Source organism: Ambystoma mexicanum, chromosome 7p, assembly GCF_040938575.1.
Source record: "Ambystoma mexicanum isolate Mex_15411 chromosome 7p, UKY_AmexF1_1, whole genome shotgun sequence".
NCBI lineage: Eukaryota > Metazoa > Chordata > Amphibia > Caudata > Ambystomatidae > Ambystoma > Ambystoma mexicanum.
In genome coordinates, this window is record NC_090939.1 from 896,301,084 (window position 1) to 896,328,100 (window position 27,017).

At 47.0% G+C, this 27,017-nt stretch overlaps 1 protein-coding gene across 3 annotated transcripts in view; it reads left to right on the forward strand.

The window, feature by feature from the left end:
• The window catches only part of PCID2 (PCI domain containing 2), a 640,141-nt gene that overhangs the window by 116,121 nt on the left and 497,003 nt on the right, over positions 1–27,017 (forward strand). For all 3 annotated transcript variants that reach the window (XM_069637154.1, XM_069637152.1, XM_069637153.1), the window contains exon 4: positions 21,147–21,220. In XM_069637154.1, coding sequence (XP_069493255.1) covers positions 21,147–21,220 — 74 coding nt within the window. The remainder of the gene's footprint in view (positions 1–21,146; positions 21,221–27,017) is intronic.

A 27,017-nucleotide genomic window follows, 5' to 3' on the forward strand; every position in this document is an offset into this window, starting at 1 on the left:
AAGAACGATCGTCTGGACGGTTACCCAGATCAATTGCCAGAGGTTTTCTAAACCTTCCAGCCATCACCTCCTTGTTTTTGCTAGGTAAAAAGTGGCCATATGTGGTCTTGCCTCTTCGTGGCTCTGTTCAGTTCTTGGGAAAGGCATTGTCACGGCCACTGGGCAAGGACCACTAGTTCAATCATCTAAAGGGTCCAGGCGGACCCAGTGCTGGCGCCTTTGGCGCCAGGCTCATGAGAAAGTGTGCTCTGCACACTTTATTTCTGGTGCACGTGTTATTTCCTCCCCTGCAGGTTCCCCACGTGCATCCAGGTTGGGCGTGGCCTAGGGAAACATTGGGCTGCACGTGCAGCATACTCTGGGAGTGACATGGTGGGGCTACAAGGCGGAGCCAAGGGGGCGTGGCTGGGACCAGGCTATTTAAGCATGCCCCGCCCGCATGCAAGCGCTTCGCGTTAGTCTGCTTAGAGCTGCGTAACGCTCACCGCCGCCTGAAGCGTTCTTACCCAATTCCAGCAATACGATCGCTTGAAGCAGAGCTTACCTGACTCCAGCAACATCATCTCCAGCGCGCATATTACCTGATTCCAGCAATACCATCGCTTGAAGCGCAGCTTGCCTGACTCCAGCAACATCATCTCCAGCGCGCATCTTATCTGATTCCAGCAGTCATCGCAGTCGAGACGCATCCTCACCTGTTCCAGGCGTCTGCGCTATGCGGGAGCTCCTCTCGCCCAGCAGCCTTGCGGATCCATCCATCCATCCAGTAACCGCTGGCAGGTCTTCTGATAGCTGCCTCTCGTCAGACATCACCAGGCCATCCCTGCAGGAGAAATCAACAAACAAGGTTAGAAACAACATAAAGACTTTACGCTAAGGTCGCGCGCAACTTATCCCTCGCGCTTGACCTTAGAACCCAATTTACCTTCTACTGGGGACCTCGTAAACTCCTTTGGACTTGCTCCCGACACCGCGACTCCGCTGGGCCCTACATTTCCTACTGGGGAGAAGGAAAGACATTACAAGGGTTACGGACAATAATCACGGGAAAAAAGACCAAAGACATTGCAAAAGGATACAGACGATAATCATTGTTAAGAAACACTTACCTTTGAAGTGGATCAGCCACAGCCGGTCTGGGCTGCCACACACACATGGACCAGTGAAGAAAACTAGGCGCCCCTGCAGTTTAGAAGCAGGACGGAGAGCTCATCCTCATAAATAAGCAGGTGAGACTATGTGGGTAGATGCATGCTCCCCTCATTCTGGGAAGAAGGGTTCGAGGGAAATCACAGTCCAACCACTGCATTCTCACTGCCTCTCGTATTCTCTCAGGGGCGGTGTCAGTAACCAGCGCAGTCCACACTACAGGACCTGGGGAAGAAGCCTGATCCAGGGGAGGCAAATCCAGGGAGGGCTGCAACCGTGCCCCAACACCCCCACAGAGACCAGGTGAGCATAACCGGCATCTGTGAAGACTGGTGGTACAGACCTAGTAACAGTTGTGGTGCACCTGATGATGGACCTTCCTTCCGATGGCACCACACTTGTGGGAAAGCAAACACAAAATGCAGGGGGACTCAAGTGAAAGGTCTGGAGGAATGCCACTGGCTCTCTCCCCAGTTGCAAGAGATGGAACACGAGGTGAGTACAAGTCCCACCCATGTAGCTGATCAATAAATATTGAGGCAAAACAAAGCATACTTGGCTTGAATCCAAAGGATACCCAAGAGGGAGGCTGGGCAGAGAGGACGACAAAAAGGAAGTACGACAGGGATAGGGTTTCAGGAGATACTTCACAAGGGAGTTCCAATGGAGAAAGTCACTAAATGTTCCAGTTCCGAAGTCCAGAGTCTGTTATTAATCCAGACAAACGGCATCAGGCAAGTTCAAAAGCAAATCCAGGAGGAGAAACCGATTTAATAGTCAAATTCACAGTACTAAAAAGGGTCCTTGTTCCAAAAGGCAACCAAATCCGAAAAGGGTTGAAGCGAAGACCAACTGAAAAATGAGGTAGGCCTGTCATTAGCAGGACAAAAACAGAATCCAGGGAAATGTTTCTCACTAGGACGCTCCGATTCTTGCTGGCCGCCTAAATAGGAAAGAGCGTGGGCCGCATCCGGCAACCTTCATGACTTCGTGTTAAGAAAGGAAGAAGGCATTGACTATGGCAAGGGGAAAAGTGCACAGAATTGCACAGTGAACAAGTTTGGATCTAACAACGTGCATATAATACCCAAGACTTGTGTATATATAAAACCCAGGAGTGCAAATAAAGTAATTACCAATATATGAAAAGGGATGTGGGGTAAACACTTAGGACCTCCTTATGACTGAAAGGAAAGTCAGCAAACTCTTTACCCACTATGCTCTTACAGATACTGACAGCGCTAAACCCACGTAGCGGGCAAGCAAGGACAGATTCTGTGAACTGACACTCTGTAAAATACTGAATAAGGAACTTTCAAACAGTACTCACGAGGACCGGAAAGACCACTTGAATGTCAGTAATTTCACGAACCCTGTAGATCAAACAGGGACCCAGAAGGCTGTAAAAGCAAAGGGTTAAAGATAACAAAATACATAAAACCCTAGTCAAGGGCAAGTATGAATTGTGATAATAAATTGTGAGGAAAACAAAAAGGGGATACACACTGGAACTAGATACAACAACACCCACATCTAATAATCAATGGAAAATAAATGCAGAAGTGCAATGGAAAACATGGAATGGAATCTCAAAGTAGGATCAGGAGCAGGGAAAATGATATCACAAAAGGAAACCTTTCCCACCCATCCAAGGAGAAAAGGCAGTAACTAATACTACAAAAGTAAGGTTAATGCATCAAGCTTTTCAGTAACCAGGACAGCATAAAGAGACAGAACGCACCGGCAAACTGGGCTGCATCAAAGAGTAAAGCACAGAGAAAGGCTGTCTGCAGACAGAGGAAGATAGAAAGGGAAATTCAGAAAGCATAAATCAATTAAGCACATTAATCCGAAATCCAGGACAGAGGAACAAGATACAGGAACTAAGAACTGGGCACAAAAGCTAGGAACTGGAACTAGGTACTTGGCACAGAAACTAGGAACAAGGAACAGAGACTAGTCACAACAGGAACACTGCTACAATGACCAGCGCCGGACTGAAGCAAACTAAGGCTTTTAAAGCTGCTTAACGAGCACACCCCTCAGGCGTGCCGCCTGCTGCACCTGCAGCCACAGGTGTTGCCTATCCTCCACCCAGCCTTGTCCAGCAAGAGAGGAGATGAAGCAGTGAGCCAGGCATTCTGGGAAGCAGGAGGTGAAGCAGTGAGCCAAGGCATTCTGGGAAGCATAGTCATTTGATTTAAGTAGCATGCTGGCTGCCAAAAACCTGGAATGGATCCGGAAGGAAAGAAACTTGGAAAATAAGGTTTTAACGCTCCCAATTCATCAGAACACTGTAGCATAAGGTTCGAAGGAAATGTCCAGTAGGGAATAAACCCCAAAACATGCCCCCAAGTGGCAGGGACGGGAACGAAGGGAGCGAGAACGGGAGCGAAGGGAGCGAGCCGTGACACTTCGCCATCGACTATGTAGTATGTACCATCGCCGTGCTCGGTAGGGGCCGCCGAGAAACAGAGTCCCCGTCGGCATCTGGCAGAGTCCCTCAACCACTGTGGCAACTGCCAGCAGGAGAAATGGTGTGGCCAACTGAGCCGCGGTGAAAGCCTGACCGCATCAGAGTTCCTGGAACTGTTGGGGGACTGGTTTATGCCATAGTTATTGAAAAGACTTACTGAGTTTATCTCTGAAGTCGTTTTTCAGTCAGCTGTGTTCATTCGTAGCCGCAAGATCTTCTGTCAGTTCTTTCACAGCCGCAGCATCTTCAAGCAGCATTCATCGTTCGCAGTCGTAGTACCTTCATTCAGAAGTTTCCTCCGCAGCCACTGCATCTTCCGAAGTTATTTTTTCCTCCGCTTTCCGAAAACCTGCAGAAAAAGAAGATATTTAATTAACGAACAAACAAATAGAAAATAAGAAAGAAGTTTAAATAAGTTTACGTACCTGAAGTTTCTTCAAGTTTTCACTGCTCAGTTATTGCTGCGCTCTTCCACAAAAGGCTGCAGTTACTCCGCATAGACGAGCTTATGCTAGTTGAACGTTTCTCCAACTCAAGTAACGTTACAGTCATCCTGCAGCCATTAGACTCTCCGAATTCTGAGAACCTGCAAGAAAAAGGGAAAATATTAGAAAGAGTATTTTCTCCAACATAGGGACTATTTCAAATCTAAAACACTATAGTATTTTCTCCAGATAATTAACCAAGACAAATTCTGGAAAAGCAAAGACATTATAAAGGAAAGTCTCCATTGAACACCTCAGCCTTCCAAGTTAAAGTTTCTTCATTCCAATGCGCCCCCGTAGAATAACAGGATGGAGAGCTCCACAAAACATAAACACAGGTGAGAAGGGAGGGATTACCAAAAGCACACAGTTATACAGTACCTTCTCAGAAATCGGGTATTATAGCCGTTCTATTGTATTTGTTGTTTATACAGAAAAGGAATCCTAAAATTTCCCAAGTAACAGGTCTACAGGCTGAGACTGCATTACGCTCCCGAGGAGTCCAGGTACGCATTACAGGAAGCCTGAAGTCCAACTACTGTTATCCATAACCATGAGATTGCAAGCTGACTGAGACATGCTTAGCCCGACCCAATTCTGACACCACTAATCTACCTTTACGCCCATGACCCCTGAACATGCATCACAGCAACTCATGGTGAGAGCAGTTGTCAAGTCCTTATTCACACCTGGAGTTTGTTTTCCCACATTTCAGGAGTTCAAGGGGCTTGGTTGTATACCTCTTTTGTTCAGCCCCCCACTTCCAGATTGTTGTGATGCTCATGAGCCAAAACAACATGGTGTCGGTTCGCGACCATTTTGGACACTCACTTTTAATCTGACTAATAATGCATAGGCCTTTTGGCAGGCTTTGCAAGCTCAGCAGAAGACGCAGACAACTTGGTAGCGAAGACAGAGCAAGGTCACACAAATATTATCGAAGGATTTCACTGCAGGGAATAGTTATGGAATTGTCCACTGAGGGATGAACTGGGAGAGAGTCGGAGCGCATTAAAGGTGCAGTGATGAGGAGCCCTGGGAATGAATGCGAGGAGAAAAGAGCTGGGATGTTCCACTTCTGACTGGCCTTTTCCACTCTTTGCATCTTTCACTTATGATCTGCTCTTCGGCTGAGGGCAGCCATAACAGAGGGAGGCGGGGGAAAAGACCCCATAAGAATAAAGAGGCTGGTAACCAGGAGAGCAGTGTCATGATGCCTACCCCCGGGCATCAGGACCAAGGCCCTCAGCTCCGGGAGCAGGCATCCAGACATTTGTTTAAACCTCAGCAGCCCCGGCTAGGGGCTGTCTGGGTTCAGTCCTGGCGCCACAGGCGCCAGGCTCATAGACTTTACTTACCTGATGCAGACCATGCTGCAAAAGAGTCCAAGCCTACATGAGGCCTGGATGGGACTATTTTGTTACAGGGACTATTTTTTACTCTGGCGTGGCTCTAGGGAACTTCTTACCTGGAACTACTTTGGAGGCTATTTAAACCACACCCGAACAGCAGCACATGCTTCGCGTTATTCTGCATCCAGCAGCGTGACGCTCACCGTGCCTGCAGCCAGCATCCAGTCTTCTGCCACACCCGCCCCAAATCCGGAGCTCCTAGAATAAAGAAGAAGAAAAGGACAAGGTTAGAAAACGAACTTATTTCAAATTCCTCACCTAATTCCGGAACCATTTCATCTCCGGACCTGGATAGTACATCAGTCCTGCACGCGTCGCTTCGCCAGCTCCAGCACGGCGCCATACTCACCAGTTCTCGCAGCATCTTTCGATCCGGCACTGTCTCCATCATTTCTTCGCCGTAATCCGGCACCTAGGGGACACAAGAAAAAACAAGCTGAGCCAAGGGAATCAACAAATACAACCTCTTACCACCATAGACTTACCACCGGCGGTATTATTCCACAACTCTCCACATTTTCATATGCCGCATCTGTAAAGAGGGAGAAAAACAACACGTTAACGCATGCAATAGTTACTGGACAGCGTTGGGTAACACAGACTCTTACCTGAACGCCAGCAGCAGCTACAAGACCTTCTCATGAACTCAGTTGCAACTTAAAGAAGGAAGGGGACAAGAGTGAACATCGGGCACATTGAACTCTTGAACTTGATACTTACCAATCCCGCCAGGGACTTCAGAGTCAATACTTACCAGAACTCTCCCAACGCCTTCAAACCAGTGAAGTAACTGGTATCTACGCGCCCCTGCAAGACCCGCAGAATGGAGAGCTCATCTTTTACGAACATAAGATGAGGTTACTAAGGGGACATCGGAGGTTATTAGTGGGGGAGAGCGAGAACAGTTGGGAGGACATCACTAAAACCCACAGGTGGTTAATCCCTGTCTCCACTTGCAGGAAAATACTTATTCGGGTCCAGCAGACAAGACTAGGCGTGCCAGTCCAGACAATCATCTCTGCACTACGCATCACGTTTTGGAGACCGCAGCTGTCCGGGTCCGATCGACACCCCTGTGGGGTCCAGGTGAGCGTAACTAGCAGCCAGAACTTGGATCCCTGGGTGAACTAGTCTCGCTGGAAGGGAGGGCGCTCCACTCCAGACCCCGTTATTCCGCGTGATCTCTTGGCCTACCTGCTGTGGTACTAAGCAGTGTTTTGGCCAAGGTGAAGTTGTCTTCAGTGACGTACATTCCTATCTATATACCAATATAATGAACAATATGTTGACTTGTTTATATTCTTATTCATGAGTATCTAAGCATACAGAAGTATAGAGATATCTAAACTTGTGTCTGGTATAATAAACAGCCCATAACCAGCCTTTTTATAATTATCTTCATTGGTTGTTATGAGTCTTATTTTTTGCCTATCTGAGTCCAACTGTTTTCTGTGCTGTAATGGCCGGGAAGTGGTAAGTCTGAGGTGTTCCCCCAACAAGGGCCAGGTAAGAGCACAACAATCGTATACACTCCAATACCTTGTAAAGTCCTCCTCAGGGTACAGAAATCTCATATGGGACCTGTGATGAATCTAGCGAAAACATCACTAAAACACTGTTATGGGCCTCCTGTCAGGTGGCCAGGGGAAGGCGGCTACTACCTGATACTGACGCTGGGGACGGTATTATGAGGGAGGATGACCTTGGAGGGGACTCATATTAGGAAGTGGTACCCCCTTCAACTCATGATTCCTCTATTCTTCCTGAAACATTGATGTTGTATTTTAAAGTAGAGCCAAACAATGTAACTGCTATCCGCATGCAATCTCCAAGTTCTGATTATATTTATCTCACAAAGCAATCAAACCTAAATGAATGTAAAATAACCAAAACCAAACTTCTAGATCCATAATGCCTGTGGTACTGGGACGAGGAAGAGGGACCAAGAGTTAGTGAAGATCAAAGGTGCTATTGAAACCAATGTGCGGTCTAATTGTTGTAAAGCAAGTCCCCTGCATGCCACCATTCATCAGTTTATACAGTTTGTCTACTGGACACTCCTAGCTCTCAATATGGTTCTCTAATTGGTTTCTCTTCTTTCTCTCTTGCTCTTCTGGTTCAATTATCATTTTCATCTCATAGGATCTTTCAGCACCTTTCACTCACTCTCACAACAGTCTTTCCTTTCTTGTATTTTAGGGTTCCTCTTGTTGAATACAACACTCTTTCTCGCGTCCTTTTATTACTTATAAACTGGGACGAGTAGGAAAGTTCCAGTAATGTTTATCACTTTCTCAATAGTTTCCCCATTTCCTCTTGACTGAGACGAGTAGGAAGGTTGCAAACTCATTGTTGGTATTTTGATAACTTGTTCTTGACTCTTCCTGAGGACTGACGCGAGTATGCATGTCCCTATTCTCACTTGGTAAATGTACATCTTCCTTTGGACTGAGATGAGTATGCGTGTCCCAGTAATGAGTATTACTCGATCGTTCCCCTCACGGGTCTCCCGTTCCCCCCCCCCCCCTCACCTGTGGCTTGCAGGGGTAATGTCACCGGGGTGCTGTGAGTAATGGGGATTCTTTCTCTTCGTGTCTGGATGGCTTCTCTCGCTGGCAGCAGACCAGCTTATTGCTCGGCTGCACTTTCCTTTGCTTCATTCTTCGTTGTCTTTGCTTCTGTGTTCTCAGCGCTGTTTATGGACCAAGTGTCTACCGCATCTCTGCTGCGATCACGCCACCAACCTCTTCATGATCAGGATGTCTCGGGGGACGCCCTCCTTTAGCGTTCCTGTTCTCTCCCCTTTCCCAATGCAGTGCCTTGGTAATTTGCTTCGGTTCTCTGTGTTCCTGCCCACTCTGCCTCCACTTCGGTTTATGGTGTAATTTCCCCTTTCCAAAGCATCGCTTTGGTTTTCTCTCCTGGTTCTCTTCATCAGCTAGGTAGCACCAGTTGGTTTGAACTTTGCGTTCCATTTCTCTCGCTGTCGGGGCTCTGCCTTCCAGTTTTATGACTTGCTCCAGGGGTTTCCCTAAGCATTTGCACAAGTCCTTCTTCTTTTTCAATTCATTTGTTATTGCTCGAATTATCTTTTTTGTCCCAGTTTCTCTTATAGATCTTAAAGGTATACTTAGTTGACAATAACAAACTTAGGATTGGTCTTCATGTCTTACTTCACAAGATCTTGTAAATGAGGTTATGATGATCTTACGTTTAGGGTGTTACTCACTGGAACGGTTGTCCCTGTCCCCAAAGGGGGAAGTCTCTCTCCCAGTGAGGTCCCGCTTGCCTCTACCCCTAGGCAGGGTGTTCCATAGCGGGCTCACCTCCCTAGCTTCACAAGGAAAGGCTCCCCCTTGGGGAGAAGTGACAGAATTCCATGATTCGTCACACTTTGTTACTTACCCGTGACTTGATTGAACTCTTGCTCAGGGGCTATGGATGGACTTTTAAAGTCACATAAGGACATCTAAGGCCTGTGTTCTCGTTAATACCTACATTTCTTTCCCCCGTTTTACAATTGCAACAGTATGTGTAATCATCATACATCTTGCAACTATCTCAGCCCCACTTAATTCTGGTAAAAGTTCTCACTGTTGAGGCCATACTAATGGGATAAAGGCGCTATATAAATTACTACTACCGAACGGCTTTGCTAGGGAACCCCTTCTTGTAATTCAAGTGGTAAATCTGGCAACTTTGGAACCTGCAATCGCATGTCGTCAAAGAACTAAAAGGCTCCCTCCACTCATTCATAAAATGGCATTGGCTAGTGAGGGGTGCTAGTGGGGAAGCAACTTTGGAGAAATCATACAGGATCACAGTTGGGAATCCCCACAACCCCTTTCTGGCTTCCCCCTAGACGCCTTTGAGGCTAGGCGTGCCTACTCCCTGTCCTAGGGACTGACAAGATGTGCCCAGTTACCACATGCCTAATCTGTACAGTGACTAATAGCACCAATCACTTGTGCAACCAGACACACTGTCGTGCAGTAACAAAGCAGTGCAATCCTATTGCAAGCCGAAACTAACCCCTAGGGAACGATGAGCTTGCGAGAAGACCCTGCTGAGTGCTAACGTGACTTGAATTATTTGCAGAGGTGGCTCGCTTGTTAACAGCAGTGCTGAAGGTAAGGTCCGACCTGGACTGTTTGGCAAAAGGGAGTTCTCCAGAGAGGTGTTTGGAGAAGTGGGGGAGGGGTTCCTTGAGGGCCTACTGTCAAACTAAAGTTCTGAAACAGAGATGGTGCAGACACCCCTCTGAAACTTTACACATGATGCGCTCAAGCCGAGAGGAAGCCAACTGAAGGGGGCAGTCCTGAATGCCTGAAACCCTATGAAACATCCAGACATGATGTGATGAAGTGAGGGAGGGAGTGAAAGTGCCAACTGAGGCCTTTTGGGCAGGCTTTGGGTAGGAATTACCCTCTCTCCTCCCTCACCCCTAAAGCAAAAGGAAAATGTAAACCCGAAAGCGCAATTTCAAGCTAACGTTTTAGGCAAAGATACATTGGGAACAAAATGCATACATCCTAACGTAACCAACTTGCTCAGCACATCTCATAAGTTTAAATATGGCATATGTGGTAAGTCGGAATCGGGAGACTGACAACTCCTTGTGCTTTTCAAGGTAACGGTTTCATTTTGTGTCAAAAAACGTATACTCTCCCTATGCTTTGGGTCCCTATGCTAAGAGTGCACACCAGGATGTTGTACAACATAGTCTGCCTGAAGTCTAGAAACCAAAGCAAACTTGATCCCTACAACTAAAAAAAAGACAACATCTAACATGTTCACAAAAGCTATCTAAAGCCCCTTCTGCCCAATTGACAAGCTCTTGGCTTGTTTCTGACCCCCACTGCACTCTGGATTAGACAGGATGGTTCGTCCTCAGCAAAGTTCCCCTTATCACCTGTGAATATTTCTTCGGTTTTGCAGATCAGTAAGAAAGTGTAGGGTTTCCCACCCAATTTACAAAAGAATAGGGAATGTCTTTAGGCCTCCTGAATCTCTACATAGTTTCTGTCAATGTCTATTCTGGCTCAGTTTGGAACCCTTTTGGTTCTGACCACTCCATGGGGTCTCGGAATTCACATCCCCCTTCTGGGGTTGATTGGATGGTGGCCCACTAGGAGTCTGACGGATTCTCACTGCATCTCTGGTTTCACATAGTCTCTTGCAGTATTTGCTTTCACCGCTCTCTGGCTCTTCTGTTTCTCTGTCCCTGTCAGGCTATTTGGTTTCTCAGCCTCACTTGGGCTCTTTAGTCTTAGTCCCTCGTGAGATTCCAGCCCCTCTTGGGCTATTCAGATTTTTTGCTCCAGCTGGACTTTTCTTGCATTATATCGGGGCCTGTCCGCCCACTGCCCGGGATGTACCATTTACCTGGTTTGCTGCAGCAGCGTCCTGTGGGGATAGTAGTCTCTTCTGCGTAGGTGGCAGCGCGGTTCTTGCTTCTCCTCTGTCTTTCGCAGCGCTGTGTGGGCATTTGTGTTCTCTACCGGTTCAGCCAGGGACTTTGGCTTCAGTTCCAGAAGGTGCTGGTGGACCACCTTCTGTGTGGCCACAGTTCTTTTCTTGGCAGCGGGCCAGAGCTTTTCCAGCCCGGTCTTTTTCCAGGCAGCAGCACTCCATGGATCTCGACCATCTGAGTACCACGCTGTCTGTGTGGGACTCCTTCCTGGCCCGCCTCGAAAGAGGATGGTCCCTTCTTTACATGGTTTTCTGCTCCGTGTTATATTTACAGGCTTTTTTGATTCTCCTTGTTAGGAGGGGAAACTCCTCATTGCTGTGCAGCTTCATGCAGAATTGGAGCTAGTATGGGTCAACCACACCAGCTACTTCAGTAGGGATATTCACAGTTGTATTGAGCAATCTCCACACAACACATAAAGCAGTATCTGCCTTGAATAAGGGAGGATAACCAATTTCCCGCTTAAGGTGTGGTAGGGGGAAGGATCACGCCCATTGGGATCCTGCTTGCCCTGTCCCCTAGAGGGTGTTGGACTTGGCAGGCTCACCTCCGTTGTCCCAAAGGGGATGGCTCCCTCTTGGGAAGAGGGGATGAATTCTAAGGATACCATGCCAAATCAAAGAAAGCATAGCATTTTCTTCTTTTTTAAAAAAAAAAAAAACAGTTAATTCAACAATAACGAACAAAGGGAATGAGCACATATATCAATTCATCAAGAGAAATTCAATCCAATTCCCTTCTCTTAACTCCCTTCCCTCTCAACAACACACAACACAGTATCAATTCATCAATTCAATTTCAGCTAGAACACGAATAAAATTAATTTATCAACAATTCATTGGGGAGCAATGCAAGTGTAAACATGAAGTAAGGGAGAGGAAAAACAGGAAAAGTATAAAATAAAATAAATAAATTAAAAAAGGTTAAAATTGGAGCCTGTGCAAACCTTAGCAATGTGCAATGTCCTTCTGTGCAAAATAAGCAATTTCAAGCCTGTCAGGAGTTCATAAAATGTCTCAGCAAGTTTGGTCGAAAAAACATCTGCTCTCTATCCGACACATAGTCCAGGAAAGGGTTCCAGATCCGCCTGAACTTCAAGAGCTTCCCTTCTAGCATGGCAGTGAGCTTTTCGAGACCCATCAATTCCCACACCTTCACCCACCAGTACGCCACATGTGGCCCTTCCACCGATTTCCAAAATCGAGCTCTTGTGATTCGCGCAGCCATGAGTAGTTGAGCAGTTAGAGCTGCTCTAGAACCCGTAATCGGGAAAGACCCATCTTCAGGCACATCACCTGAGATTAGTATACGCGGGTCCATAGGGAGAAGCGTGCCAGTAACATCCCTGATCTTGGAACGGATCTCCAACCAATAGGCCTGGATAACCAAGCAATGCCACCACATGTGCCCCAGATCACCCTTTTTTCCACACCCATGCCAGCACGTATCCAGATAATCTAAATTCATTGCATGCAACCTAGTCGAGGGGGGTGGGGGGAGGTGAGGGAGGGGGGGGGAGTACCAGCGAAAGCAAATCTTAACCGCGTTCTCTTTTACCAGTGTACACCTAGAGGTCTTGTGGGCTCTGAGCCATATTCGCTGCCAAGATTCCTCTGGGATTTCAACTCCGAGCTCCTTTTCCCACGCCATCATATAGGGGAGCTTCTCGCCCTCTGAGGCATTTTCCAAAAGGTTATAACAGGCTGTCAACCTATGAGAGCTCTGTCCCTCAAGAATTCTAAGTTCTATACCAAAAGGCACCCTATTGGCCGCTTGGCGTGTTTCCCCGTTAGTCAACAAGTGTCGTAGCTGTATATATCTAAACCGTTCTGCCTCTGACAGCCCAAACTTCTCCTTACATTCTTGAAATGTCAGGGGTTCCTGATCCACATATAAATCTCTAAGCCTTACCGGTCCATTCGATTCCCATCCTTGGAATGAGCTAGGGTTTAGTCCTGGCGTAAACGCCGGGTTTTGAGCCACCGGAGACAGCGGACCCAGCCCCAGCGAGATCCCTCTTTGCGCCCTTGCCTTGTCCCAACTTTGCAACGTAGCCAATGTCGTGGGCAACAGTCCCCCTGATAGCTTTGCGCCTCTTTGGGCAGGAAAGGGAGGTACTCCAACGGGATGGGAGAAGCTTCCTGCTCTATTTCTTGCCATCTAGGAGTTTCGGTAGGGCTTCCCCAGGCTAACATAGGAGCCACCTGGGACGCTCTATAGTATCGCTGAACTGAAGGCAAACCTATACCTCCTTGTACCGCCTTTCTCATCAAGAGTTTGTAAGGGATCCTAGGCTTCTTATTTCCCCACACAAAGCATCCTATCTCCTTCTGCATTCCGATAAGATCCCTCTCGGGAATCTTTATTGGCAAGGAATAGAAGGCATACAGCAACTTCGGAACAAGAGACATCTTCACCGCGCTCACCCTGCCCAGCCAGGATATTTCCTGTGAATCCCAACGACGAAGCCACTCTTTGGCTTCTCTCAATAAAGTTGGTATGTTTGCTTTAAATAGGCCTGCATAGGTCGGGGTCAGTTTAATCCCCAAATAGTGTATGTTCGTGGAGGACCAGGGAATGGGGAAGGGCGCCTGTATCTCTGCCTGGCCCTCTGGGCACTCAGTTAACGCCATACCCACCGATTTATTCGCATTCACCCCAAAGCCAGAAATCTTTTCAAAGCGGGACAATAAGTTAATCAAAGGCGGGATGGACTTAGGCGCTTCCCGTTGGAAGCACAGCAAGTTATCCGCATATAACGTTATCTTATGGCATTGCCCTGCAAACTCAAAGCCCATAATATCTCTACTTAATCTGACCTGCTGTGCCAAGGGTTCTAGTGCTAATGCAAAGACCAAAGAGGCGAGGGGGCAACCCTGCCTAGTGCGCGTTCACTTTAACTTTAGTAGAGGGGAACTGGTAATTTGAGAGAACCAACCTCATAAATCTGGGGCCGAACCCAAACCTGTCCAGCACCAGCTGTAAGTAACTCCATGACATACTATCAAAAGCTCAATGAGCATCTAATGACAACAGGGACAGTTTACCCGGCAGTCTAGGGGCCAAAGCTATTAGATCTATCGTCCGCCGTATATTATCATGTGTCGAACGGTTACGGATAAACCCTCCACTAACTTCGGAAGGACCTCCCCCAGGTGACCCGCTATCGCCCTACTTAAAATTTTCGCGTCTGTGTTTAGCAAAGTAATCGGTCGATAGGATGCACATTCCAGTGGAGTCCTTCCAGGTTTCAAAACCAGCGTTGTAATAGACTCCGCCATAGTCGCCGAGACCGACCCCGTTTCCCAGATGTCATTAAAGAGTTTTTCTAAATAGGGGGAGAGCTCAGCCCTGAAGGCCTTATAGAATTTATTGGTGAACCCGTCAGGCCCTGGGGCCTTACCCAAAGGAAGGGATCGTATCACCATTTCTATCTCCTCCCTCGTAATTGGCCCCTCTAGGAGTTCACGAGTTCCCTGAGACAGCTGTGACAAGCGCGCATCTCTTATAAACCCATCTGCCATGTCCCTGTCCGTTGGATATGGGGCGGAGTGAGCCCTAAAATACTCTTCCACTACCCGAAGCTTATCTCTCTCTGAGGTGATCCTCCTCCCTTCCCCATCCACCAAAGCCTCAATCCTATTGCGCTTCGCCCGCATTTTCAGCTTTGCTGCCAATAGCCGATTGGCTTTGTTAACTTTAGAATAATAATATTGTTTGGCTCTCATCATGCTATACACTGCACGACTCATATGATGGGCTTCGAGGGCCCTCTGGGCTATCCTAACCTCGCGCTTCAGTCTCTGAGTGGGCCTACATCGATGCGCCTCCTCCCTCTTCCGGAGCTCCATCTCCAACTGGGACTGTTTTTGTTTCCTTGCCCTCCTATTTTCTGCCGAGTAAGCAATTATCTGACCCCCGAAGCACAGCTTTCGCTGCATCCCATACCTTAGTATATGGCAATTCCTCTGTCTCATTCTCATTAAAATAATGATTAATAGCCTCAGAGATACATGAGCAGAACTGGGGATCCTCCAGGAGGAATTCATTCAGCTTCCAGGTTCTTGTTGGGTTTGGAGAGTCCCTAAAGGGAGACAACATGAGTAGTACCGGGGCATGATCCGATAAGGCTTTGGGCAATATATCTACATCAATTGTTTGTGCTATAAGCTTGTCAGATACTAAGAACATATCCAACCTGGAGAATCCCCTGTGCACCGTGGAATAAAATGTATATTCTCGCTCTTCTGGATGGCAAAATCTTCATACCTCTATCAGGGAGTGCTCTCGCAGGAGCGTAGTCCACGCCAAGTAATTCTTTTTATCTGCACTCGTTGGAGGGAGAGACTTGTCCATCAGAGGGTTAACTACGGTATTAAAATCGCCGCCGATTATTATTTCACCTTCCTCATGTTCGAACTGGAGTTTGGAGACAGACTCGAAAAATATGTCCTGCTGTGTATTAGGTGCATATAAAGAGACCAGTGTCCCCATCCTCCCCTGTAGTCTAGCTACAACCAAGACATATCTGCCCCCCATGTCCTTCAACACCTTGCGACCCACAAACGATATTCCTCTGCGTACCAGAATGGCCACCCCACCTCTCTTACTCCCTGAAGAAGCGCAGAATTTCGTGGGATATAATTTATTTTCTGATGTTTGTTAATCTGCTTAGAATCACATGCTGTGCATAGGTCCGACATCCAGTGGTCACTGCGGAGTATTGCATTTTGTTTTTCGTAGTCGAAAAGGGGACGTCGACAAGGCGTGTCTGTAACACTATCCCTATAGTGACGTGCGTTGTACCCACAATCCCTCACGCGTCGAGGTCCCTCAGATTGTTTTATTCAGCCTGAATTCATCAGCCGGGAGCAAGTGAGTCTCCTGAAGAAAACAGGATCGAAGAGTCTAAGGTGGCCATGCGGTGCATCAATGCCCTTCGTTTAATCAGAGAGTTCAACCCCTGCACATTCAGGGAGAGGCAACAACAATTCGGGTTAGTCATAGTTTTCTCATTGTCTCCTCCAAGCCAACGCCCCTCCTCATCACCCATTCAAAAAAGCTAGAAGTAGGTGCCTCTTCGCCATCCCCCTCCCCAGTCTCGACTCTCCCGTGGGCCCAGGTGAATTAAACATATACTGAAGCTGGTTCCTCCCGATCACCATCCCCAACATTTGTATTTCATCATAGTATTTTTCAAACATACTTCAGAGGTCACAGGACGCCTCCAACCCAACAGGCCAGTTCGGACCTAGCAACCACCCTTAAAGACCAGGCTCCTTAAAGGACATAATGCAGTAAAAGAAGGAAAACCGAAAAAGAAAAAAATAACAGGAGTGAATAAAGTACATATCACAAAGTGCTTGCCAAACTCATAATGCAACTAATTTGAACAGTAACCCTTCCAGGGCAACAATAGTGGGCGTAATCCGTGTGACGGGCACCCAACTTCGGTTTTCTCGAATTCATCCCCCAGTACCCCCCCTTATGGTAATCCCACGTCTAATAACCATATAGAAAAGTCTCGCCAGGCCTTATTGCCCCTCTACATGCTCTGCTGCCCCGGCGCAGGATCCCAGCCAAACCGCCCTCCAATCCGTTTACGTGTGCGACTATTCCAATTAATCAGTTCATGAGCAACTCATAGCTACATTTCATCAGCTGAGCAATAACCAGAACAGGGCGCATGTAAATCAGGTTTATCTCAGTTCATCATAATGATTGCCCCACAGGAGACGCCCAACGTCTGCCTCCATTCGCTTCTCATCAGTCACCTTGCTGACATCTGTCGCATATTCAGGCAAATACTTACCGCTGAGAAGAGGACCGGTCTGTCAACCTCCGGCCACCTATACTGCTATAGTCCTGCCAAGCTTTGTGCTTAGGCATGTTGGTTCATCATATTAACTTTCGTCACCCACTCCAGGGGGGGTGGTGCACCTCTGTACCGCATCCTCTGGGCCCTTAGGTGTTCTGGCTAAAGCCTAACCTGTGGGCCTTTGCCCCTTGTCCTTCGGCGTGGAGCTAACATCCGACTCACTCTCCACTCCAACACTTGCGCCGCTTGACTCCCCCACAACGCCTCGCAGCCACTTCTCTGCTTCTCCCTCGGAGCCGATGATGCAGCAGCGGTTCTGATATTCAAACAGTAGTCTGCACAAGTATCCCCATCTGTAGCAGATCTTTTTCGCTTGCAGCCAGGAGGTGACTTTCTGGAGGCGCCTGCGATTTGCCAAGGTATATGGTGAAAGGTCCTGGAACAAAGATATGGCAGATCTGAAAAATTCCACCTTTTCTACTCTTCTAGCTGCCGCCATGATTTCCTCTCTCTGCTGGAAAAAATGGACCCTAGTCAGGACATCCGGGAGAAGATTGCGCTTTTGCTGAATGGAGGAATACACCCGATGAGTCCTGTCCAGGATCAGCTCGTCTGAGTCCCCCATTTTCAATAAGGTTTTGAACAGGTCACACACATATTCGGCAAGATCCTGGTCCTGAAGCTGTCTTGGCACTCCCCGAATCCTAATATTATTTCTCCTTGAGCGGTTTTCCAAGTCCACCTGTTTTGCCGCCATCTCCGCCAGTCTATCTTCCACATTCTGCATTCTCTGGGCGAGGTCCTCGTTCTCACGCTCACATGCCATGTTCTCCAGTTCATCAACCCTGGTCTCAAGGCCAGTCCAGTTGGAGCTTATGTCCGCGATAGACCGTGCCAATGAGGCTTTTGGAGACTGGATCTCTGTTATTGCAGCAGTGATGTCCTGCTTAAGAGTCTTCAGCATTCCCTCCAGTTCGTGCCTGAATATGGCCAGATCAAGATTCAGGTCAGACCCCTGTGAGGCATGGATCTCCGCCACAACCGCCTCCATCTTCTGCGGGGTCGGTGCCGATGTCGTCAGGAAAGTTGTGATTTTGCTCCCTTTGTTCTTATTCCCGATTTTGGGCATCGCCGGGGGGAGGCTGCGCAACTCCGTAGCGTGCCCTCAGGAGTACACCCAAGAGCTATATCTGCAGGCCACAGTACGCGGGAGACCGGTGCCCCTATAATACAGCATTCAGGAGTATTAGAGACTCATCCTTAGCCTCTATTTATACCGGAGTCCTCTGCTTCTCTTCAGCTAGCTTGACATTGTTGCTCCGTCAATTGCCAGCTCCCAGACTAGGTGTAGGCGTACCACTCCACATCCGCTGTGCTGTCACTTCACCGCGCTGCCCCTCAGTATCATAGATGCTCCACAGCTCCGTGAAGTCCGCCCCGAGCCACACGGGACCCTTCCCCGAGCTTTTCCCCCAAGCTAGTAGATCGCAGATGGCGGGGGGTGGGGCACGCTCCAAATCCGCAGCGCTTCACCTACTCACCAGGCTTCCTCGGGCAGCCCGTCCCAGCGTCCCTCCACTTGCCCACGGTCAATGCACCAGCCTTCCTCGGGCTCGCCGTCTCAATCTTCGTTCCTCCTCTCGCGGCTCCTTCGTATCTCCTCTCCGCCACCTAGGAGTCCTGTCCGCTCCAGCGCCACATGTCCCAAGCCCGCGGACCGCTAAAGAAGCTCAGTGCCTCGGTCTCCGCCTCTCCCTCGACGCGCCGGGCAGCTCGCCTCCACTCCCCGCGGCACTCTTCGCTCCTCTGCCACCGCCTCAAAAAGCGTTGCCGGACCGCATGGCACAGCTCCGCAACTGGCACCTCCCGGCGTCTGCACACCACGACCCGCAGCTGCGCTCCTCTTCCGCAGTCCTGTCACAACTTCCAGCCACTGGCGCTCACTCTGACCGCGCAGCCGGGTCCATGTCCAGCAGCTCCCGCGCGTCCGCCATCTTGCGGGCCTTCAGCTTTGCTTCTCGTAGCTCAAAGCTTCATGAAAACAGCTTGCAGGTAATTACCAGCGCCACGTTTGCTCTCGGCCGCACTCCCAAACACACTCGCGGCTTCCATAAAGCAGATAAGTGGGATTAAGAACATCTAGCAGCCTTTAAGTTAGGGCCCGTAGCATTTTCAAAGCAACGTTGGGTATAGGGTATCGTAAAACAGCCACATAACCAGAACCTGGAATAGCAGACAAAAAAATAATGCAACACAACCTAACGGCACTGAAAATGTAGTATGTCCCAAATAAGACTACAGTGCATGGTATACACATGCACACAGGAGGATTGCATGTCCTTTGCCCTTCCCTCTTCTCTCTCCTCTTTCTTACCCAGCCTCAATTTTGTTCACAAGCCTGATATTGATGATTGTGCTACCACTGATCTTGTAAAGGGACGTTCCTGACATACTAAACTGCACTGCACATACAATGATTAACATCTAACAACCCCTCCTGCCTTCCTGAGAACACACGAATAGGGTGTTATTTTTTGTTTCTTTTCCCTGCGCTCTGGTTTCACTGCCCCCTGCCCCACTTAACACAGTGTACTATTTAGACCTTGAAGGTTGCAGTGTGTTGGGGAGTTTAACATCCAGTACATGCCTTTCTGAGCAAAACTGAAAATCGGGTACAGACAGACACAGGTAACTGGGTATCTGCAGGAGGGGCTATGTAGGTTGTGATGTTTTTCAAATGTCTAATTTCAGATCTGCCTGAGGAAGTGGAGACTTTCCATGAAAGCTCACAAATAAGCAAAATAAATGACTGTTAGCTTAATTAAGGTATCAACTCGTTTTCTTCTGGATCGACTTTCTATTCAACTCTTGGCCAACACGGTACAAGCAAACTGAACTATATGCATATAAAATGCAATTCTTTGATATGGACATTCTTCAAAATTGGGTCAACAAAGGAGAGCTTCTTAAGTTTGACTCTAAGCCAGCAGGATTGCAAGAAAACCTTTAAAAACACAGATGGATTTGCCCAAAGCTGACTCCCACACATAGGCACAAACCCAGACAGGAATATATGAAAACTTGTTAAAACACACCTAATTTGCACCATCGCTTAGCCATCGGACTAGGTAGGTTTCCAGCAGCAAGGAGAAATGCACTTTAGTTATTTCACATTATTTATAAATAGCTTTATACTTTAATGGGTTTTCAGCGAGTTAGGGCAGCACACGTTTTACTGTGTGTTTGAAGAATTATCTCGGAAAAGGCATGAATTCTTATCCCTCAAAGGTCAAAAGTTAAATGTTTAATTCTAAAGAAAATATATCCTAGTCTAGCGAGTATGATAACGTTCAGACCAAATCTGGAAGATATTTATTTTAAAGGTCATGAGGAAGGCTCGCTGATGTATATGATGTGAAACTATTCTGATATTTTGGGTGAAAATATTTAAATAAGCAATAAGCCCCGAGCTGGGGGGCATTATAATAATAATAAAAATAATTTTGTTTTTGGTTAAGCGCAGTAATTTAAAGCGCTTTACATAGGACATATTTGCATACATTACTATTATTACCCAATCGAAATTGGTACTCATTCATCGACCTCGGAAGGATGAAAGGCTGAGTTGGCATTGCCGGGATTCGGACCTGCAGATCACAGCAACATGTGTTTAACCCACTGAGCCATCTTATCGGTTTACCGCTTCAGGTAATGTCCCTGGGCCCATAGTTACAGGCCCAAGTGAGGGCCTTAACGCAGGCTACGGGGCATAACATGAAGCTGTAATGCCCCACCCAGCGAGGGGCTTATTGCTATTAGTACTCTGGCTCGTTGGACCAGGGTACTAAACGGTTTTAATTTTTTTAAGATGCGCAACTTAAACACATGGCCACAATGGATAGGGTGAGAAGGGACTAAGTAGTCCCTTCTCACTGTCCATGGCGTCGAGTCGTGCAGCGGGACGCGCCAGAAACACTAGTGTTCCTGGCACAGGAGAATGAAAAAGGTTAGTGGGATGGAGTGGGAGGGAGTGCAAGCTTTGGAAAAGGGGGAGAGGAGCGATGGTGCAAGGGGGAGCACTTACCTGGTAACTCGGCAAGGAAGATGGCAGGCTTCCGCACTGAGGAGGCTCGGAGCGTCGGGATTACCGTATGGTAATGCTCCTGCTCCGAGCCTCCTGTTTGGCTGGGAGGTCTAAGAAACTCCTCCGCTGGGTACTAATATATAATAGGGACCTTGGTCTATGGTAAATTGTCAACAAAACCTATTTTGTATGATTGTGTTTTTAAAGAATGCATATACAGTAACTCAGTTAAAATGTTTTATCATGCAGCTTTCTAATCCAGAGCACAAATGTCAGCAACTTCTAGAAGTTCCTTATGATGAAATATTTGCTGCACATTTAAGGTAAGGATTCAGATGCTGATTGTGTTTAGAACACTTGTGATTTTCTTGAACTATAGCTCTTTTTGACATATAAATGTTATTTTATATAGACCTTCTTTTGATATTAAAGATGACATTCATTTATACTGCCATAAAATATTCACTGTATATACATTTCTATAATTCTAATTTTAAATTGCTCTAATCTCCTCCTTGATCACAGTGCCACTTTTAGGAATTTTGAGGTTGAACTTACAACCAAAACTGATTGTACATGTAGTGGGGGGGGGGGGGCGGGGGGGGATTGCTCATGTACAGCTCCCTTCACCATTACTGTATATTTCCTGTGCACCTTACACACGCACAAACATCTTACTGCTGCCTTGTATTTTGATCTTGTTCTGCATAAATAATGTCTTCATTTGAAAATGTTGCTCCTGATCCAGACTTGGAAATTTGCTTGATGCAGGTGACCATGATAACTGTGTGGGGGGCGGGGGTAGGGGGCAATCGGATGGTTTAACCTCCCCACTGTGAAATGGCTACTCGGAGAAGACCCTAGATCCTCTTGGTATCAAACGAAGGTGAAGAAGCAAACATGGTACCCAAAGATGCTGAAATAAGACCTCCAAGAGGATGGGTGGCTGGCGGTTTCTGATTGTGTTGAGTGTCGGTTGAGAAGCAACACAGATACTCTCAGTAGGTCTAGTTAAGCCGTTTGGTTCGGCTGTTAGATGGTAGGCAGATAGCGAGGCTCTGTCAACTCCCAGGGTCCCACATGGCTCATTCTAGCCCGTAGAGTTCTATTGGGACCCCCATCTGTGATTATTTTCAATAGGGAGTCCCTGAAGTTTTATTATTTTCTGTAAGAACCCCAAAGCCACATTAGGAGTTGAAGGATCTGAGGGAAATTGTATGAAGTGAGCGAATTTTGTGAAGTTTACAGTTACCATTATTACAGTGAAACTGTCTAGAGGGGGGAAGTCCACAAACAAGTCAGGAGAAATTAAGTCAAGATCTGATTGGCAACCCTGGTTGCTCTAGTTTACCCCGGGTTTACTGATAAGGCACCTTTGCTTGGGCACATGCAGCACAGGAAGTGACATTAACCTCTGTGGCGATCCCCTAGATGGCGTCACTTCTCCCCACAAGGGAGCTCCTTTCCATGAGGTTAGGGAGGTGAGGCTGCTAACCGATAGTCCCCCTAGGGGGGGTAACATGTGCAAGGATCCTGGAGAGGAACCCCTCTCCTGGGGACAAGGACAGGAATCTGAGACATTGCCACTTTAAGCCAGAGTGTAAACACCCAAGACTTCCTTACCGATGATAGTTTGAGACTGTTACCGTAGTATGTCACATAGTCTCTCTTTAACAAGTACTGGGACAAAGAAGAATCCAAGAATTCTACGGTCAAGGATGAGGAATATCCGACAAGCTGTGGTCAATCGAGTTGACCTTACGCTGGGGCAGGCCCAGCTATTTAAACAAAACAGCAAGGAAGGACAGAGAAGCGAGAAAGATCTCGATCTCCGAAGATGGAGGAAGGCATGGCGGAGACGATTGTAGTAGAAAGTCTTATCGGCCAATAGGGTGTCTGCTCTGAGAGTTGAAGTAGCAGAGAGAAAACGGGAGTAGAGAACCAAACTAATCGCAGAAGACAAAACTGTAAAACAGAGGTCTGTGGACCAATTGAGAGAAGGGTCAATCGGTCAAATGCCAAACCAGTCTGGGAAACTGAAATCGGACAGTGCGAGGCTGCAAAGAGGCAGTTTGAGAGAAGGAGAAGGAGAAAGAGAAACTGAGAGGCGTGAGGAAAGCGCATCTCATACCGGCCGGGGGCCAATGCAGAGAAAGTGTGGAACTTGTGAGGTGGGTGCGTGACCTTTTAATGGGTGGACCGTGCGGTCTCGCAACTATGCAGTGACTGCCAAGCAGACCATGCCGTGAAGCAGCGTAGGCAAACGAGCAGAAGGTGAATCAAACCGTGTTGGTGGCGCGACCTATGACTGGTGGAACGTGTGGTCCGAAACTTGCGCCCAGTCCTCCAGTAACAAGTGTCCATGAGAGCAAGCAGGCCCAACTCAAGAGCAAGGAGAATTCTTTCTAACCAAAATAGGGGAATTTTTTGCATACGGAAACCTTAAATGTATATCCAGGAGTAGCTTTGATTAGTAGAAGAGGCATTCTCCTCCTAGTCCAGAGAAATTCTTTGTGTTTTGTTTAAGGAAAAATTCAGGGTATAATGCAAACTGTGCTTCAACTAGAAGGGAGGCACTTGCCTAGTCTATTGGTGTGGATCGAACTGTGCTTTGACTAGGAAAAGGGAGGCATTATCCTAATCTAGAGACACTTTGAATACCTGAAATATACCCCCCCCAATCCCTCCCCAAAGTAGACACCCGGCAATGTAAGGACTCCTACTCGAGAAGGAAGTCATTTTTCTGGTGCACGAGAAGAGCCTCTTTGTTTTCTTTTAGTTTATGTTCTAGTGGTAGGGGAAGAAAAGTAGTCGACCAGGACACAGTATTCTTAGTTTCTACTGACTGATTCCTGACAGACCCAGGTTATTTTTTGTAGAGGTAGGGAAACCGCATCTAGGAGTAGGGAAAGATGAGATGTTGACACGACTAATATATATATATATATATATATATATATATATATATATATATATATATATATATATATATATATATATATATATATATATATATATATATATATATATATATATATATATATATATATATATATATATTATAGTCAAAAATGTAATCCACCCAGTCAGACTCCTCATTCTTTTTTTTAATTTTATTTTTAATTTCTTTTTTTTTTACACCACATTTCTATGACCTTAGATGTCTAGGACCAACAAAAATTATGTCTGATCACATGCACACCCTTGTGTCCAGCCATTAAGCTATTGTTGCAGAACTGCAGACCTCTTGTTATGGGAATACACCATTTGCCATGACAGAAAAGGAGAGTTTAATTTGGTTGTGCTATTGGGAGTTTTGGTAGGCTGTAGTGGGACTTTGTTACACTTGTTCAAGGAAGCAGGACACATCACCCACAAACTGACATCTGGATAATAGTCTCTTTTTTTTTTTGTTTGTATAAAGTATATCTGTATGCTTCCTCAAGAGGGCCAGTAATATACGTCTTTTTGAAGATTGTATTCTTGAGAAAAGGTATGGCCAAACGGCATGTGGACTGCTATTACTATTGGTATTCTTGTAAAGCGCATTATGCACAAAGACCTCCGTGCGCGCAATGAACAAGGACAGGTGGAAACTAACATAAGCAGGGATAAGCCAGGAGTTGGGGAAGCAGAGGGAAAAGAAAGCATTTAGTCCCTTGAATTAAAAAGATGTGTTTTTATTGCCTTTTTGAAATTGGCAAGGTATGGTTTGTTACTTAGGCTAGTTATGTATTTTGTTCCTCGATTCCATCTGCCAGAGGAACAGTTCCTTTGGTCAGTCCTCATCTCTTGTAGAAAATGGGATCTGCGTAGGTAATGTCTTTAGTCCGTGCAGGCCTGCTTTGTGGTAAGGCGCTTCTTTTCAGAACTGAGTAGTTGGCCTCGCTCCTGGTCATTTTTCAGGCCATAAAGGCAATTGGATGATGATCTGTCAGCAGCTGTTACGAGGTTGTACTGATAGTTCGATCCAAGGCATTGGTTTTGCCACAGAGTTTATGCCGCTGTAAAATAGGAGCTTACATTTTTTATATATATTTGTACTATGCAACCAATGGCCATGAGCCATATGGGCGCTATAAGATGTTAAAGGAGCAGACTAACCGATAACTTCGACATACGTATAACGGAGGCCACCATAAGCCAACCTTTCCAGAGACTGGTAGTTATCTAAACAAAAATGTCTTCAGTTTCTTAACACATTCAGTGATTTAGTTTCTCTAGTCAGGGAGGGTGGAATTTCACGCTCTTGGTGCTGCTGCAAAGAAGATACTTCGCTGACTGGAGTCAGCTTGGATCTGGGTACCACCAACAGGTTGGTATTGTTTGATCTGAGAGTTTTCAGCAGAGGTTTCCGTCATATGGTTTCAGCAAGGTAATCTGGGCTTGATCCAGCAAGACATTTAAAGGTTTTTTTTTTTTTTTCCAACAATTTTATTAATTTCAAACAAACAATACAAACCAAAAAGGCAGTGCATATATCAACAGTTCCATTGTACATTGCTTACTTCTAAACACTGCTTCCCTTATCCCACCCCCGTTCCAAGCCTATTACTTTTCACCTTCCGTTCTTGCATCTTGTGGTAGGGTCTCCCCTTCCATGGGTTCTGCCGGGTCTCGTATTGACCCAAACAACTCTATCAATAATTTCCAGGCCATCAGGGTCTCTGTCTCCTCCTCCCCCCCTGCGCTATTCGCCTCTTGCCATACCGTGGTTTTTGCATCCGCCCATTTCTGCAAGTCTTCCCACCACACCTCCACTCGTGGTCTGTGGCATGTCTTCCACCCCATAGCAATTCTCCTCTCTGCAAGCACATATGCCAGATCCCTCAGTTTACTCACATGCTTGAGTTTCTGCGATCTCGGGAACCCCCCCAACAAACAGGCCCACACTGTAGCCACTACAATCTTGACCCCCTTTTCCGCTAGTTTTTGCGCTACTTCGCTCCAGAAGCGTTCAATCCCTAAGTCTCACCCTAAGTTACTAGGGGAATCCAGACGTGGACCCCTTGCTCACTATTCTTAGAGAGGCACAGCTCCTCCCTACTGATGAGGTCCAACCAGACCGAAACACGTGTCTGGGGATGCTGTTGGTACTCTTGTTCAGAGGAGAATTGCCTAGCATTTCGGTGCTGGACTGCCCATGGCAGGACAAAGACTGATCTGTTTGGGATATTTCTTCTCTGTGAAAGATAGTGAGCTAAAGACTCTGGGTAAGTCCCTCGTAACCAGGACTAATGTCTGGCAGAGGGACTCCCAGGACCCCCCTTGTCAATTTACAACCCATAGCCTCCACGGCCGCCAGCAGCCATGGCCACTTGACCGAGTCGAAGGCCTTTATTGCCATTTCACCTTCGTTTTCGCTCCCAAACTCAATAACTTGCTGGAGTCGTCTATGATTATTGGATATATTCCTATTTGGGGCACGACCCGTCTGATCGGGGTGTATTAGTTTACCCATAACCCTCTTCAGTCTATTTGCCAAAACCGCCGTCAATATCTTGCTGTCCTGATTAAACATCGACAAGGGTCTATAGGACCCGCAGCTATGCCCAGGCTTGTTAGGTTTGGGAAGCGGTATTATAATCGCTTCTCTGAGTGACTCTGGCAATCTTCCCAACTCAAACGCTTCATTTAGCATTTCTAACAGTGGGGGGAAGCACCTCTTCTTTATATACTTTATAAAATTCACTTGGGAGTGCATCCGCCCCAGGGGTCTTACTAGTGGGCAACTGTCTCACCACCTCCCCTAGCTCCTCCAAGGTAATCGGTGCGTCTAGCTCCTCTCTCTCCTCCGCACTTATCTGTGGCAGTCCTATATCCTCCAATGTTTCCATTATCGTTGCGTGGCTACACTTACCATCGTTGCCATATAATAGCCTATAAAAGTCTGCGAACTCCTCGTTGACTCCCTCTTGAGGGTCCGCTACACTGCCGTTATCCCTCGTTATTGTTCTAATCATAGATCTGGGGGTTTCGCTCTTATATAACCACGCCAAGAGCCTTCTTGGTTTATCCCCTCTCGCATGCTGACTCTCTACATATTTTTTATAGTTGAGGTTACACAATCTATCCCATCTATCAATTGGTTTGTCTTTAAACGTACCCATGGCCATAGTT